The sequence below is a fragment of the Protopterus annectens genome, chromosome 5.part0 (genome assembly GCF_019279795.1).
Source record: "Protopterus annectens isolate FY-2018-M chromosome 5.part0, PAN1.0, whole genome shotgun sequence".
In the NCBI taxonomy this organism is placed as follows: Eukaryota; Metazoa; Chordata; order Ceratodontiformes; family Protopteridae; genus Protopterus; species Protopterus annectens.
Window position 1 is genome coordinate 354,951,459 of NC_056735.1, and position 14,599 is coordinate 354,966,057.

General features: G+C 43.9%; 1 protein-coding gene across 4 annotated transcripts in view; it reads right to left on the reverse strand.

The window, feature by feature from the left end:
* Positions 1–14,599, reverse strand: part of LOC122802629 — a 1,172,105-nt gene that overhangs the window by 569,246 nt on the left and 588,260 nt on the right. For all 4 annotated transcript variants that reach the window (XM_044072319.1, XM_044072318.1, XM_044072317.1 and 1 more), the window contains one exon: positions 2,322–2,456. In XM_044072319.1, the coding sequence (XP_043928254.1) occupies positions 2,322–2,456 (135 nt within the window). The remainder of the gene's footprint in view (positions 1–2,321; positions 2,457–14,599) is intronic.

Genomic DNA, 14,599 nt, shown 5'->3' on the forward strand with positions numbered 1-14,599 from the left:
AGCACAGGTTCTGATCATGAGTCTCTTACTTCCAACATCTGCAGTCTGGTCCTATGACCACTGCAGACTACTAATAAGCCATCTGCAAACCTATACATGCAAGTAATTCCACTACTTTTTCATCTCCAAATGCCGAAAAACTCTGAAATGTTCAAATCCCATTTTCAATACGCTATCTCTCACAACCTCACAGTACTGACTACTCTCCATGAGGTTACTCCTGGTTTGGTAGCTTTTAATTCCCAGCTTGCCAAAAGCACCAAATGAAGAAATTCAGATAACAGCTCACATCCTGTCATTTTCATACTCAGAATGATATTTCCTTCCCAACCACCTACCCACTCTAAATTTTTGAAGATCACTGCAGATATTCACCACCCCCACTGGAAAAATGAATAAGCAGCAGCGTCTGGGTAAACAAACTTCCTTGAAAACTAAAGGAAGACATTATCCACTACATAAAAGCACTGACATTACCCTACATGATAAGCACAGACCTTCTGCACTGCAATCACTTCCTAAACTCAAGGAGAGCTCTAGTACATTAGCTTACCCTGACTCCATCCATATTCCTGCTGACTCGCAACATGAATCTCATTCTGTTCATGGTGTGAAAACAGCACCCCTTATACTCTCTGATTACATACATGAGCATATGAACAATAGAATAATGGTCGCTGACTGTGTTTCATAATTTTATAAAAGTATCTGACACCTTCAACGACTTCTTACTTCTGAAGAAATGAATACACATTGACTTCACTTTCCCTTGACCAGCTTGGTTCAAGAGTGCTCAACCAATAAGAAATATCATATAAAATGGGCAAGGCTTCCATCACATCCTTTCTTATAGGCTACATCCTAGATGGAGGAGGTTAAATAATTTTTAACATCTAAATACATGACAGATCACTACAATGCAAACAGCTCAGACTTAAACACTCTGATGATGATATCACCCTCCTTCATTATGACAGTGATATACCCACTCCACAGACAAATGTACAACAGATTCTTCTATATCTAGAATTATAGTTAAATAACTCGGGCCACTCAGCATCAAATGTATATTACATCATCACTGCATCCATCAATGGAATATATCTTGACTGCAACTGTTCTATCACATACCTCTGTGTTATATGTGTTCAGCATGTACCATACACTAAAATAAGCCAAATACCTCCTGGGACCCATCTAAAATATTTCCTTACAGCTGACTCTAAGCTTAAAGAGTAAGTGTGCTACCAATAACAGATGGCACAGTGGTGCAGCGGTTGGGTTGTCGCCTCACAGCAAGAGGTTCTCCTGTTTGATTCTCGGCTGGGGTGCCTTCTGTGCAGAGTCTGCATGTTCTCCCTATGTCCATGTGGGTTTCCTACAAGTGCTCCGGTTTTCTCCCACTTTACAAAGACATGGACAAGCATACCACCTACATCAACTTAATCACAATTGTTTTTCTAGTTTGAAAGGAAGAGCTTTCTGACTAACGGATGACCATTGTGGTGTTTCCATTCTCTTGTTCAACATAAATTGGATAAATTATTGAAGCACTTTTAATGCTTCCTTAAATAGTATGTTTTTTTTTTACATCTGTATTGCCTCATAAAATGCCACATCTTTGTTGTAAAACCCATCCTCTGCAATCAATTTCTATCTAGTATCTAACCAACTATGTTCTGCAGTCTACATGAAGCTTTGCCCCACTACATTCAAGTGTTACTCAAGGTTTACCATGCCTATACTACACCCTCTCTTACACTCTCCCACTTATCAGCCTCTTCTTTACCTTCATGCTAATTCTTACCCATCCTCTCACTTCACATTTATTATATGCTTACTACACCTTGTTCTCTTCTTATTCTCTCACTTGTTTTTCCTTGCTGATACATCACTTGTCCTCTTGACCAAGTTTCTCTTCTCCTTCCTCTGGCTGCCTTTTGTAAGTCTCTTTCCATTTAATTGTTTTGTTGTACTACCTATACCCAGCCTAGCAACTCTTACTCAAGTTAATTGATTATGTGATAAATATTTTAGTCAACTGAAATTTCCTCTACAAACATAAAGCTGTCATTACATTACTGCACTGTATACAGTCTTGTTTGATTTTTGAAAAGGAGTTTGTTTCATTGGAGCTTTTCTCCATGGACTTCCACTTCTAGACAACATAGTTAACTACACACATAAGTTAAAGAAAAACAAATACTCTCACAATTTTTAAATATTATCATCCTTTCATGCAACACTGTATCTAGGCAATAACTAAATAGTGTTTATGCATTTATTCTCATGGTCTCAGCATATCTATATCATTATCTTACCTTTACTTTGAAATGTACAGTCTCCAACAATTGTGAGATGACACTTATGCCTTTTATCATCCATCTTTACATGTATCTGTGATGGTACCTTACAGCCCAGATCAGAAAAGAAGTCCTCCACTGCTGTCTGGGAATCTGAATCATACAGGAAAAGACACAGTTGTTATTTAATATAACAAATCCATATAAAATGTTTATTTTCCACCAAATGAAAATTTTCCTCTTTCAAAATAAGGCCACTGAGAACTTAAAATATATCCCACAATCCTAGTATCCTCATTGATTAACTGCATCACCTTCATAATGTAACACAGCCATTTCTTTGGAATGTGATGCACTGTGGTAAAAATATAAAACAGCAGCCATAAACTCATGAAGGCTGCAACCTCACATTACTTCTACCAAAAGCATGGGAAAACATCACGGACCTGAATGTAACATATATATTCAATAGCAAGTTTCCTACTATCATCAGGTAGTTTTTTCAACAGTATTCTCTACTGACTTATTGAGAAGGGTAGTAAGCAATGCAGCTACTATTCCTTTTAATGATTTATCTGTGCATTATGTTGTGACTCATTACTCAGTCTGTGATCAACTTCTGAAGTTATTTTATAAAAATTATTTTGTTAAGGAAATATCTCTACTCATTCACACATGCTTGTGCACCCACAAACCTTACATATCATCATTTTAACTGACTATATTTCATACCTACCCTTCCTGTAACTTGAGTGTACTGAGCAAAACTGAAACACCATTTACTCCTTTGCTGTACTACTTTTCACTCTCCCTCACCAATTATCTTTCTTACTTCTTAAACTCCACAGTCCTCCCTTTAACCTTGTTATGGTTCATTACTTAATTATGACATGTTTTGTCACCATTTTGTGCCATCTTTTCTTTAGTGAATAATGTAGACATAACAGAAACATTTAAGTGCTTCATGTTCTTTGTGATGACCCACTATTGAACCAGTAATCAAGGGGCCTCAATCCTCACCACTGGCAACAGTGGAGGACATACACTGGGAGGATAACAGGTCCACACACAGTATTTCCAGATGCAGCTCTCTGCATCAAGTGCAGTTTCCTTTAAGAGCACAAAGAGCCCACAGTCAGTCCAGGGCTGGTTTCTCATTCGTTCTCCAGATCCCCAATAACACTCCCTACTGGCACAGCTATAGAGTTGAGATCGCAGTTGAGTGACCAAGCCAAGACCTACCAACACTGTCTCTGTCCAACCAGTGCTTTGTGTCCCTTCCTAAGTAGCTGACACACATACTCTTTGAGCCTTGCCCAAGTAGCTGACACACATACTCTTTGAGGTTTGATTTATACAAACACACACACACACACACACACACACACACACACACACACACCTGGGAGAGCCTAGCACAGGTTTAATAGCTATGCCCCCTTCTGGCCAGACTCTAAGGTAGTTACCACTGTCACCAGTCAACTCCTTCTCAGCTACTTTAAGGCCCTTAAAAAGGGTGTCCAATCTTACTGTTTAATATTAATATAACAAAGGGTGGCCAATCTTACTGTGTAATATTAATATTAATACAAATGGTTGTCTGACCAAGAGCAAGGCTATTAGACGTGGCCCACACAGTCTCACCAGATAAACAAGCAAGTACTCTCAAAATGTAAATGTCTCTACACAGATCAGCCACAAAGAAATGTTTAATATATTTAATAATGAATAATAAAAGAACAGGAAAATACTAAATATATATTCACAGTGACATCAGAGTTCAAAATCACAGAAAATATTTAAAATAACATTGCAGGACAGTCTCAAATAAAGAAAGAAAAATATCTAAACTAAGCTTCACTATATTCCTGACTAAATCTAAGAGAATTACTATACCCAAGTTAACTTACTTAATTGGAGCAAGGCAGATGTTCTGGTGAATGGTTCTTGTCAGGTCCAAGACTGAATACAGAATGTCCTGTCTCACTAAGAGACTTATTATATTAATATCTCAAATAGCTTGCAGAATGACATCATTTCTTGTCATCTGACTCTATCCCAGGTGAAACCCCCCCACTGCTGGAATCTGGCAGTATTTAACATCTACCTATGAAAATAGATAGACCTTAGATCTTTGGCAGATGCTGGAAGTCATAAAACAATTACATTCCTCCACATTTCAAGACTAGTAATTACTTCACCATGAAGACAATACAGAAAGCTCCCTAGTACAGACATTGTGTATTCTGCTGTATTGAAAACTGTAAGATACCATCTTTTATGGCCTAGCCATAAAGTAATCTAATTTCAGGTATTTTTTTAAAATTTACTAGACTGAGGTTAACCTCCTGTATCCCAGTTTCCCCTGTTAAAAAAATATATATTCAAACAGTTACATTAGTGCATGTACATTTCTGTTATATTCCAATAGGGCACACTGTGGTTACATTTTAAGCTCAAGCGCTTTATAAAACAGCTTTTTAACACGTCTGTACAAACCAGTTTGAGATACACATGACGTACAGTTCTGATACAGTTGTAACACAAGCATCTTATATGAATCATGTTGATATTCACAAATGACATATAATAATTTACAAAATTCCAGATAGCTGACTTGCAGTATCCCCTTTTTCACATATTGGTTGGCAGTGGTGGGATATCCAAATATTACAATTGAGTGGTGTGGATCTTGAACTCCTGTAGCCTGTAAACAGTTGTCATTAAGGAAGCTGTACTCGCAAGCAGCCACACAGTGAACATTCAGAGTTTCATATAACAATAGTTTTATTTATTTTTTGTTAGCATAGTTAATCAGGGAGAAGAGGCAAGGATGTCAGCAGAGGATTATGGCAAGCTGACAAAGATCCAGGTGGCTGAGATGTTCGAAGCCAAAGGACTGGGGCATTCCAGCCTAACTAAAGTGGAAATGGTTGCAGCCTTAGTCACAGCTGCATCATAGACCAGCAACCAGGAAGACAACCAGACTGGCCTTGGGGAGGTACAGCTCTCAGAAAATGGACAATTCAGTCTTTCCTCAGAGGACTTAAAAATCCATCTGTAGTTACACAGACTTTAACTGGAGGCCAAACATTTGGAACTAGCATCAGCAGACAGATTGCGGCAGGAGAAACAAATGGAGTTAGAGTCAGCAGAGAGACTGAGACATCTGGAAGCTAAAGAAAATGAGAGGCAGAGGCAACATGAAAAAGGAGATTCTGACTCTTCGCCAGGGCCATGGAGGTAACTGGAAGGGAATAACCGAACCCCAGAAGGAATAAAGGTCAGTAAATGTATTCCACAATTTACAGAGGGTGATACTTTTGATAGATTTATTCATATGTTTTAAAGGATCTGTAAACAGTATAATGTTGACCAAGGCCTCTAGGTACAGTTCCTGACCCCCTTACTCCTTGGTAAAGCTGTAACTGCTATTTCTAAACTTTCTGATACTGATTGGTTAAACTATGATAAAGTTACACAATTTTTATTGGAATGTTTTAAGTTAACACCTGAAGCTCACAGAAAAAAGTTTTGTGAGCATAGACGCAAGGCAGATGAAAGTGTGTGCAAATATATTGCTGAACTAAGCACTTATTTTCATAGGTGGGTGGGTGAGTGGCTGTCAGGCCACCACTTTTGAAGGGCTGGCAGACCTGTTGGTGAGGGAACAAGCACTTAGCATTTTGCTTGAGGACATGAGAACCTGGTTGGCAGATAGGGAATGTAATATCGCAGATGAGTTGGGGAAAAAGGGAGACTTATACCTAGCAAGCAGGGCATCATTGCACAGGAAAGGGACACTCAGTGCTCCACATGGGTCTAAGGGAACTCATGGTGGGCAGCCTAAACCACCCCAACAGAGTCCACTAGTAACAGGGGGAAGCCACTAGTTCAGGTACATGGCCAGAATCAAGGAATAAATGTTTTAAATGTAACCACTGGGGTCATGTGGCATACAGATGCCACTGAGGCAAGGTGGGAGAACAAAAGGTAGGGGAGCCAGCAAGTGGGAATGACAGAATGCCAACAGCAAGTTGTCTGGAGACAACAAGGCTACCAAACTACCACAAGAGGTTATATCCTATCTTAGTAGATGGGGAACAGACCACTGCTAAGAGAGACACAACCTCTGATCTAACCACTGTGAAGCCCACAATGGTTAAAGAGTACTACTTGCTTGGGCAGTCTACTCCAGTCAGAGCTTTAGGAGGGACTCCATTCCAAATACCTTTGGCTAGGGTTCACCTTGACTGGGAGAGTGGAAAGAAAGCAAGCAAGTAGGTGTGTTTGAGGATATCTCTGCACCATGAAACCATACCATGATATGGAGCCCCTGGTGCTAAGTATCTGCAGTCGAAGACAGGAGTCTGAGGAGGATCTATGGCTACAGGGAGCCAGCCAGCAAAATCCCAAGTCACTATGGTGGAGTCTAGGGTTGCAGGCATATAATATGACAGTGCAACACTGTAATGGGGTCAGCAATGCAGATGGGTTCAAGACAGGGAATGGGGTAATGTATTCCCAAATAGGTTCATCCCTCTCAAGCAACATTTCTCAAGGGTCACTTGAAAAACTAGCTTGAGTCTTTGGGGGGGGGGGGGCAGTGTGACAAAGGGTGATACTGCCAGCACAGCTATCTGGAATTTTGTAAATAATTATATGTCATTTGTGAATATCAACATGATTTATATAAGATGACTGTGTTACAACTGTATTAGAACTGTATAACCACAGTGTGCCCTACTGGAACAGAACAGAAAAAAGAAGTTATGTACTCTCCATAACGTTCTATCTGAGTAGTTATATTTCATTTTTCTGCAACCTGTGGGTATACGGATCCGTATCGGATCCGAGCCGGCAACTTTTTTCTAGCATCTGCTCCAAGATCCGAGCTCCTCCCCTTACCCATAATGCAGTACCATCTCCTATCTTCCCTCAGATCGAGTTTGCTGCATCTAAATACATAAGCAACTCAGCCCAATGAACCAAACCTGAAAAGACAGGGCAAGGTCCAGGGGACGGAGGGAGGGAATGTTGCAGAAAAATTAAGTATAACTACTCAGATGGAATGTTATGGTGAGTACATAACTTCTTTATCTGAAGTAGTTAACTTCATTTTATCTGCAACCCGTGGGACAGAGTCTCCAGCTACTCCAATCCTGGGAGGCCCTTATGGAAGGATATTCCTGAGCACCGCAGAGCCAAAGGATGCTCTACCCCTAGAAATCAGATCTAATTTGTAATGGGAAATGAAGGTATGTGAATTGGCCCAGGTCGCTGCTGCACAAATGTCGTCCAAAGGAACCCTAGACCAAAAGGCAGCAGAAGTCGCCATGGACCTGGTAGAGTGAGCCTTAACAATACCAGGAGGAGATAAATCTTTTGCTTTGTAGGCATGTGAAATGCAAAGAGTGATCCATCTGGCCAAAGAAACTTTAGAAATAGCTTTTCCCAGAAATGCTTTGGAAAAGGAAACAAACAACTGGTCAGTCTTGCAGAAAGATTTTGTTCTATGAAGATAAAAACAAAGCTGTCTATGAACATCTAACAAATGAAGTTTGTATTCACCTTTATTTTAGAAGTTAGGGAAGAAAACGGGCAGATTAATGGACTGGTTTATGTTTGCTTCAGATGCCACTTTGGGTTAGAAGGAAGGATTAGTACGGAGAGAGACCCTATCCTTGTGGAAGACCAAATACGGAGGCACAGCAGACAGAGCTTGAAGCTCAGAAACCCTCCTAGCAGATGTAATGGTGACTAGGAAAGCTGTCTTCCAGGATAAAAATTTCAAATCCACCGAAGCTGCAGGTTCGAACGGAGGAGCCACCAATGCCTGTAAAACAAAGGTAAGGTCCCAAAGAGGCACTGAATCCTTGACAGGTGGACGTAACAGAAAAGTACCTTTAAGAAAAGCCTTACACAGCCTAGAGGAGGCCAAGGCAATGTTGTCTTCACCAACATGAAAATTAGAAATGGCTGCCAATTGTACTTTCACTGTGGAGGAACTAGCTCCTTGCTGAAAAATGCCAGACAAGAAATTCAATGCCACTGGAACAGGGGCTGTAAAGGGATCTCTGTGAGGCCCAAATGGAAAAGGGCTTCCATTTACTGTGATAAAGTTTCCTAGTGGAATCTTTAAAAGAAGCCACCAGAATGGATTTTACCAGGGATGAAAGACCGGGAGTCCTGGCAATCAATGGAACTGGAGCAACCAAGCTTTCAGAATGAGGCTGCCCAGATCGGGCGGATGGGTCCCCGATGGATGGGAGATTAGATCCGGGCAGGGATCTAGAACCCACGGGGGAGGTAAGAGATAAGACCAAAGGAATGGGAACCAAACCTGATGAGGCCAGAACGGGACAATGAGGATAACTTTGCACCGCAGTCAGCAAGCTTTCTGAAGAAACTTCGGAATGAGTGGCAATGGTGGATAAGCATACAGAAGCCCGGGGGGAGGGGGGGGCAAGCATGGACTAGAGTGTCTCTGGGGACTTCCCCTGGTGAGGGAATCAGAGCAAAGAACTCACTGCACTTCACGTTAGATGGAGATGCGAAGAGATCGCAGCAAGGCTGACCCCATGCACGGAAGATCTCCTCTGCTACTGACTGTTTCAGACACCACTCATACAGCATCAGAATAGCTCAACTCAATCTGTCCGCTAAAATGTTGGAGTGCCCCGGGATGTGCGTTGCTAACAGAAACCGACCGGTGGAAATCACCCATTCCCCCACTCTCATGGCCTTGCGACATAGGGGATAGGATCTGGTTCCCCTCTGATTGTTGACATACCAGACAACCGACATGTTGTCTGACTGAATTGCAATCAATCCGAGAGGAAGGACAGTGTGAAAGGCATCCAATGCTAAAAGCACTGCCCTCATCTCTAGAACATTTATGTGCAACTTGGTCTCTGACTGGAACCACGTGCCTTGGACTGTCCTTCTCAGAGGCCCCCCCACCCGAGTTGGGAGGCGTCCGTGGTCACTGTGGCTTGGACTGGAGATGATGCGAAAGTGCGTCCTTCTGATATCTCCGGTGAACTTAACCACCAAAGAAGAGACGTCCTGCAGACGTGACTGATCCTGATCAGAAATTCCATGGGCAGGTCTAGCCAAGACCATTGAACAGCCAGAGTCCATTGAAGAACCCGCATATGAAGGCGCGCACAAGGAAGAATTGATATGGAGGCAGCCATGGAGCCCAGCACCCGGAGAACCTCGCTCACCTTTGGAGACTTGGAGTTTGCTATCTGTGCTATGTGACACCTGAGGTGTAAGATCCTGTCTGGAGTTAAGAATACCTTCATCTGCAAAGTGTCTAGCCGTGCCCCAATGAAGTCTAGAACTTGTACTGGTTACAGTTGGGATTTCTGAACATTGACTGTAATTCCCAGTAGATCTGCCAACTGAATGAAGTAATCTCGGGCCAGACACAGGTGATGCTTGTTGGGCGCAGCGAAGAGCCAGTCGTCCAGGTAAGGAAACACCTGAATACCCTAAAGCCTCTGGTGAGCCGCTGCAACTGCCATTACCTTGGTAAACACCCTGGGGGCTGTGGTGAGACCGAAGGGTAGGGCTCTGAACTGAAAATGACTGGCTCCTAGCTGGAAGTACAGAAACCTCCTGGAGCTTCTGTGTATTTTGATGTGGTAGTGAGCATCCTGGAGGTTTAACGAGCACATCCAGTCACACTCTCAGAGATAAGGTAGAATGGACTGTAGGATGACCATCCGGACTTTCTGTTTGGCTACAGACAAATTCAATGCTGACAGGTCTAGAATGGGCCTGAGGTCGCCCGTCTTTTTTGGCTACAAAAAGAACCTTGAGTAGACGCCTGATCCGGACTGATCGGGGGGGGACCTGTTCGATGGCTCGTTTGAAAAGCAGCTTTGAAACCTCTAGAGCTGTGGCCTCCCTGTGAGCGGGTGGAACATCCAGGAGGTGTTTTGGAATATTTGGAGGGGCAACGAATGGGATAGTGTAACCTCTGGATATTATCTGTAACACCCAGCGATCTGTAGTAATGGACTCCCATGTCGCTGGGTGTAAGGACAATCTTCCCCCGACTGCCTCCAGAGTAGGACAGTCGGGCAACCCCTCAGGGCTGCTGACCGGGTCTATCAGAAAAGGGTTCTCTAGACCCAAAATTCCTGGGACCCCCTCTACCTCTGGGTCAGCATTGATCCTGTCCCACTCTGCTTCTGGGGGAATAGTTGTCCTGAGAATCCCGGGAAAACTGAGATTTTCAGAACCACATCTTCTTCTGCCCTCTTTGATTCCTAGAGAAGGACTGCTGAGGGTTAGAGAAGCAGATCCCGATGGCAGACAGAGTCTTCCCGTCCTTTTCATTCTGGACAAGTGTGTCATGTACTGTCTTCCCAAAAAGGGAAGAACCGTCGTAGGGAGCACTGATAAATGACACCTTGAAAGGGTCCGCAAACTGACACAACCTGAGCCAGGCATGATGCCTCATGGCTATGCCTGTCCCAGCCGCCCTAGCTGCTCCTTCCATGGCATGGGAAAGGAGCCGCATAGACGTGTTTGAGACTGACTTCAGAGTAGACATTTTCGCAGAGAACAACTGTTTGTCCTGCGGTGATAAAGACTCTGGGGGTGACTCAGCGAATTCCGAAGCAAGGTCTCGCTGAAGCTGGATCATATGTGTCAAACAGTTCAGCGCACGGATTGAAAAGGCCGCTGAGGAATAGACGTGCTTCCCAAACATATCCACCGACCTGGACTCCTTGTCTGGAGGGTGGACCGAGGAACTCTCCTGTGATAGTTCCTTCTTGGTGGCCACTGCAACCAACATAGCGTCAACTGGGACTTCTTTTGACCAAGGTTGCCTGTCGGAAGGGGTTGATAAAATTTTGTCAGGGCGTTTGGGGATGGGCTCTACGGTGTCAGGCTCCTTCCATGCCCGCATGGTGATAAGGTCCAAGTGTCTGCTGACGGGGACACCCAGGAAGTAGATGGGCCCGTGCTAAAGGCCTCCAGGAACACTGACTCATCCCCAGAAGGTTTTGGGGCTGACCAACTTCCTCTCTGCCGGAGGATCTCCATGATTTCTCTGAAGGAGACGTCTTCGTGAGGTGACCTGGGGGAACCTTCTCCTTCAACTCAGTTAGTGTCCGTAGTGAGGGACTCTGGGGAGTCCAAGTGCCTCCTTTTGCACTTGCGTTTATGGTGACCCTCTTCAGTGGGACTCTCAGAAAAGGATTCGTGAGCCGCAGGGGGTTCCTCAGGGAAAGTAACCTGGGGATCCTGTGGCACGGGCTGCCCCTGAGACAGGATGAAGGGAGTTGTCGCCAAATCCAGGGGGTCCTGGTCGAATCCGAGGGGATGGGTTGGGGTTTCAATCCCTGGGAGAGAACCCTCTCCACCACTTCGAAGGCCGAAGGAGAGCGGACCTCCTTAGCACCCAGCAAGGAAGACGCCCTCCCCAGATCCGAAATGGGGACCGGAGCCAAAGCAAAGGTAGCTTGAGGTCCGAGGAAACGGGTTGGATCCGAAAAGGTCGGAAATGAAAAATCCATTCCCTCGGGTCTGACTCCCTGTCCATGGCTCCCAGAGTCGCTCGGATCCGAACTAATTGGATCCGAGGAACTCAAGGTAACAGCCGGAGTCAAGGTTGGAGGAACCGTCAGTGCCAAGCTACCAGCTCCGAAAATCCTTGGATCCAAGAGCCCCGAAGCATGGATCGGGGAAGAAGACATGGGGCGGAAAAAGGGCATGGAGGTCTCCACTCCAGAGGGAGAGGGGCCTGGCAAGACTCCCATCTGTATTTGGGTCTGAATGAATCTCCGCATCATCCTATCCATGTCCAAGTCCGATACACTCAGAGTCTACCTCGAAGAGGCCACCGACTCGGATCTTGCTGGTCTGCGCAATGATGGGGAGGAAAGCCTCGGGTCCGAATATTCCAACGGCTCTGGTGAGAAATGAGGAGACCGGAGCCATGGAGAAACTAGCCTCATGGCCTTAGAAGGGGGACTAAGAAAGAGCTCCCTGTCCGGGGATCTCTTGCGAAGTCTGTCCTTTCTCTTGTCCCTATCCTCTTTGCGCCTTTCTCTGTCTTTTTCCTTGTCAGCCATGCTGACTGTAGATTTGTCTTTATTAGGCCCAGCACCAGAAGTAGAGGGTGTTTGAGTCCCTGTCTGGGTGGGAGGTTGAGCACTAGATACCGAGGCCGTGGCAGATTCCAGCATGGAAGCGGGGAGAAGGCCTTTGGCTGCTAACTTGGCCTTCCAATCCCTGAGGGCCTTAGGATTGAACCCGGTGCAGATAGCACATTGAGTGGACAAATGTGCCACTCCCAAGCAAATCACACACAGAGTGTGACCATCAGCAGGGGACAGCTTATGGCCACACTCTGTACATTTCTTGAAAACAGATTTTGGCTTATCAGCCATGGTCCTGCACCCAAAAAGAAAACACGACCTACCAGAAAAACCACACACAAGCACAGGTAGGGGAAGGGCAGGCCAAACAACTACTCTACAAAGTTTAACAAAACTTTTTTTTGTTTTAAACCGACGAACAAGCGATACACTAAAAAAGGGGAAGAAGGGAAAAAAATCACTCAGAATCACACGAGATTAAGTATTAATAACACTTATTATCCCTGAGCTCAGAGCAAAGGAGACCACGATGTACACTACTGGCACGGCAAACGAGATCTGAGGGAAGATAGGAGATGGTAGTGCATTATGGTTAAGGGGAGGAGCTCGCAGCTTGGAGCAGATGCTAGAAAAAAGTTGCCGGCTCGGATCCGATACGGATCCGTATACCCACAGGTTGCAGATAAAATGAAGTTAACTACTTCAGATTGCACATGAACTACTGTAACTGTCTGAATGGAAACTTGGATACAGGAGGTTAACCTCAGTCTAGTAAATTTTAGAAAAATACCTGAAATTAGATTACTTTATGGCTAGAGCATAAAAGATGGAATCTTACAGATTTCAATACAGCAACAATGTCTGTATTAGTGAGCTTTCTGTATTGTCTTTAGGGTGAAATAACTACTAGTCTTGAAATTTAAAAGAATTAATTGTTTTATGACTTCCAGTTCCAGCATCTGCCAAAGACCTAAGGTCTATGTATTTTCACAGGTAGTTGCTGACTACTGCCAGATTCCACCTGGGATAGAGTCAGATGACAAGAAATTATGTAATTCTGCAAGCTATCCCAGCAGTAATATTTAACATATTAATTTTAAAAAAAGTCTTGTGGTGAGATAGGGCATTATATATTCGGTCTTTGACCTGACAAGAACCATTCACCACAACAGCTGCCTTGCTCCAATTAAGTAAGTTAACTAGGATATAGTAATTCTCTTAGGTTTGGTCAGGAATATATTGAAGCTTAGTTTAGATATTTTATTTATTTATTTGAGACTGTCCTGCAGTGTTGTTTTAAATATTTCCTGTGATTCTGAACTCTCATGTCACTATGACTATAAATTTCGTATTGTCTTGTTCTTTTATTATTTATTATTAAATATATTTAAACATTTCATTTTGGCTGATATGTGTAGAGATATTTACGTTTTGAGAGTACTTGCATATTTATTTGGTGAGACTGTGTGGGCATATTTATTTGGTGAGACTGTGTGGGCCACTCCTAACAGCCTTGCTCTTGGTCAAACTACCATTTGTATTAATATTCATATTACACAGTAAGATTGGACACCCTTTGTTAAGGGCATTAAAGCAGCTGATAAGGAGTTGACTGGTGGTAGTGGTAACTACCTTACAGTCTGGGCAGAAGGGTCATACCTAGTAAATCTGTGCCTGTGCCAGCCTCTCCAGGTGTGTGTGTGTGTGTGTCTGTGTGTGTGTGTGTGTGTGTGTGTGTGTGTGTGTGTGTGTCTGTGTGTGTGTGTGTGTGTGTGTGTGTGTGTGTGTCTGTAAATTAAACCTCAAAGAGACTGGTTGGACAGAGAGGGTACTGGCAGGTCTTGGCTTGGTCACTCAGCTGAGATCACAACTCTATATCTGTGCCAGTAGGGAGTCTTTTGGGGAATCTGGAGACAGAGGGAGAAACCAGCCCCGGACTGACTGTGGTTTCTGTGTGCTCTTAAGGGAAAATGCACTTGTTGCAGAGAACTGCATCTGGAAATACTGTGTGGACCTGTTATCCTCCCACTGTTGCCAGTGGTGAGGATTGAGGATCCTTGATTACTGGTCCAGTGGTGGGTCGTCACACTCATCACCCAAGATGCCAGCAGTGTGTTTGCCTACGGCATCCTCAGAGTGTAACCTAATTATATTTTATGCTCTTGGCACAGA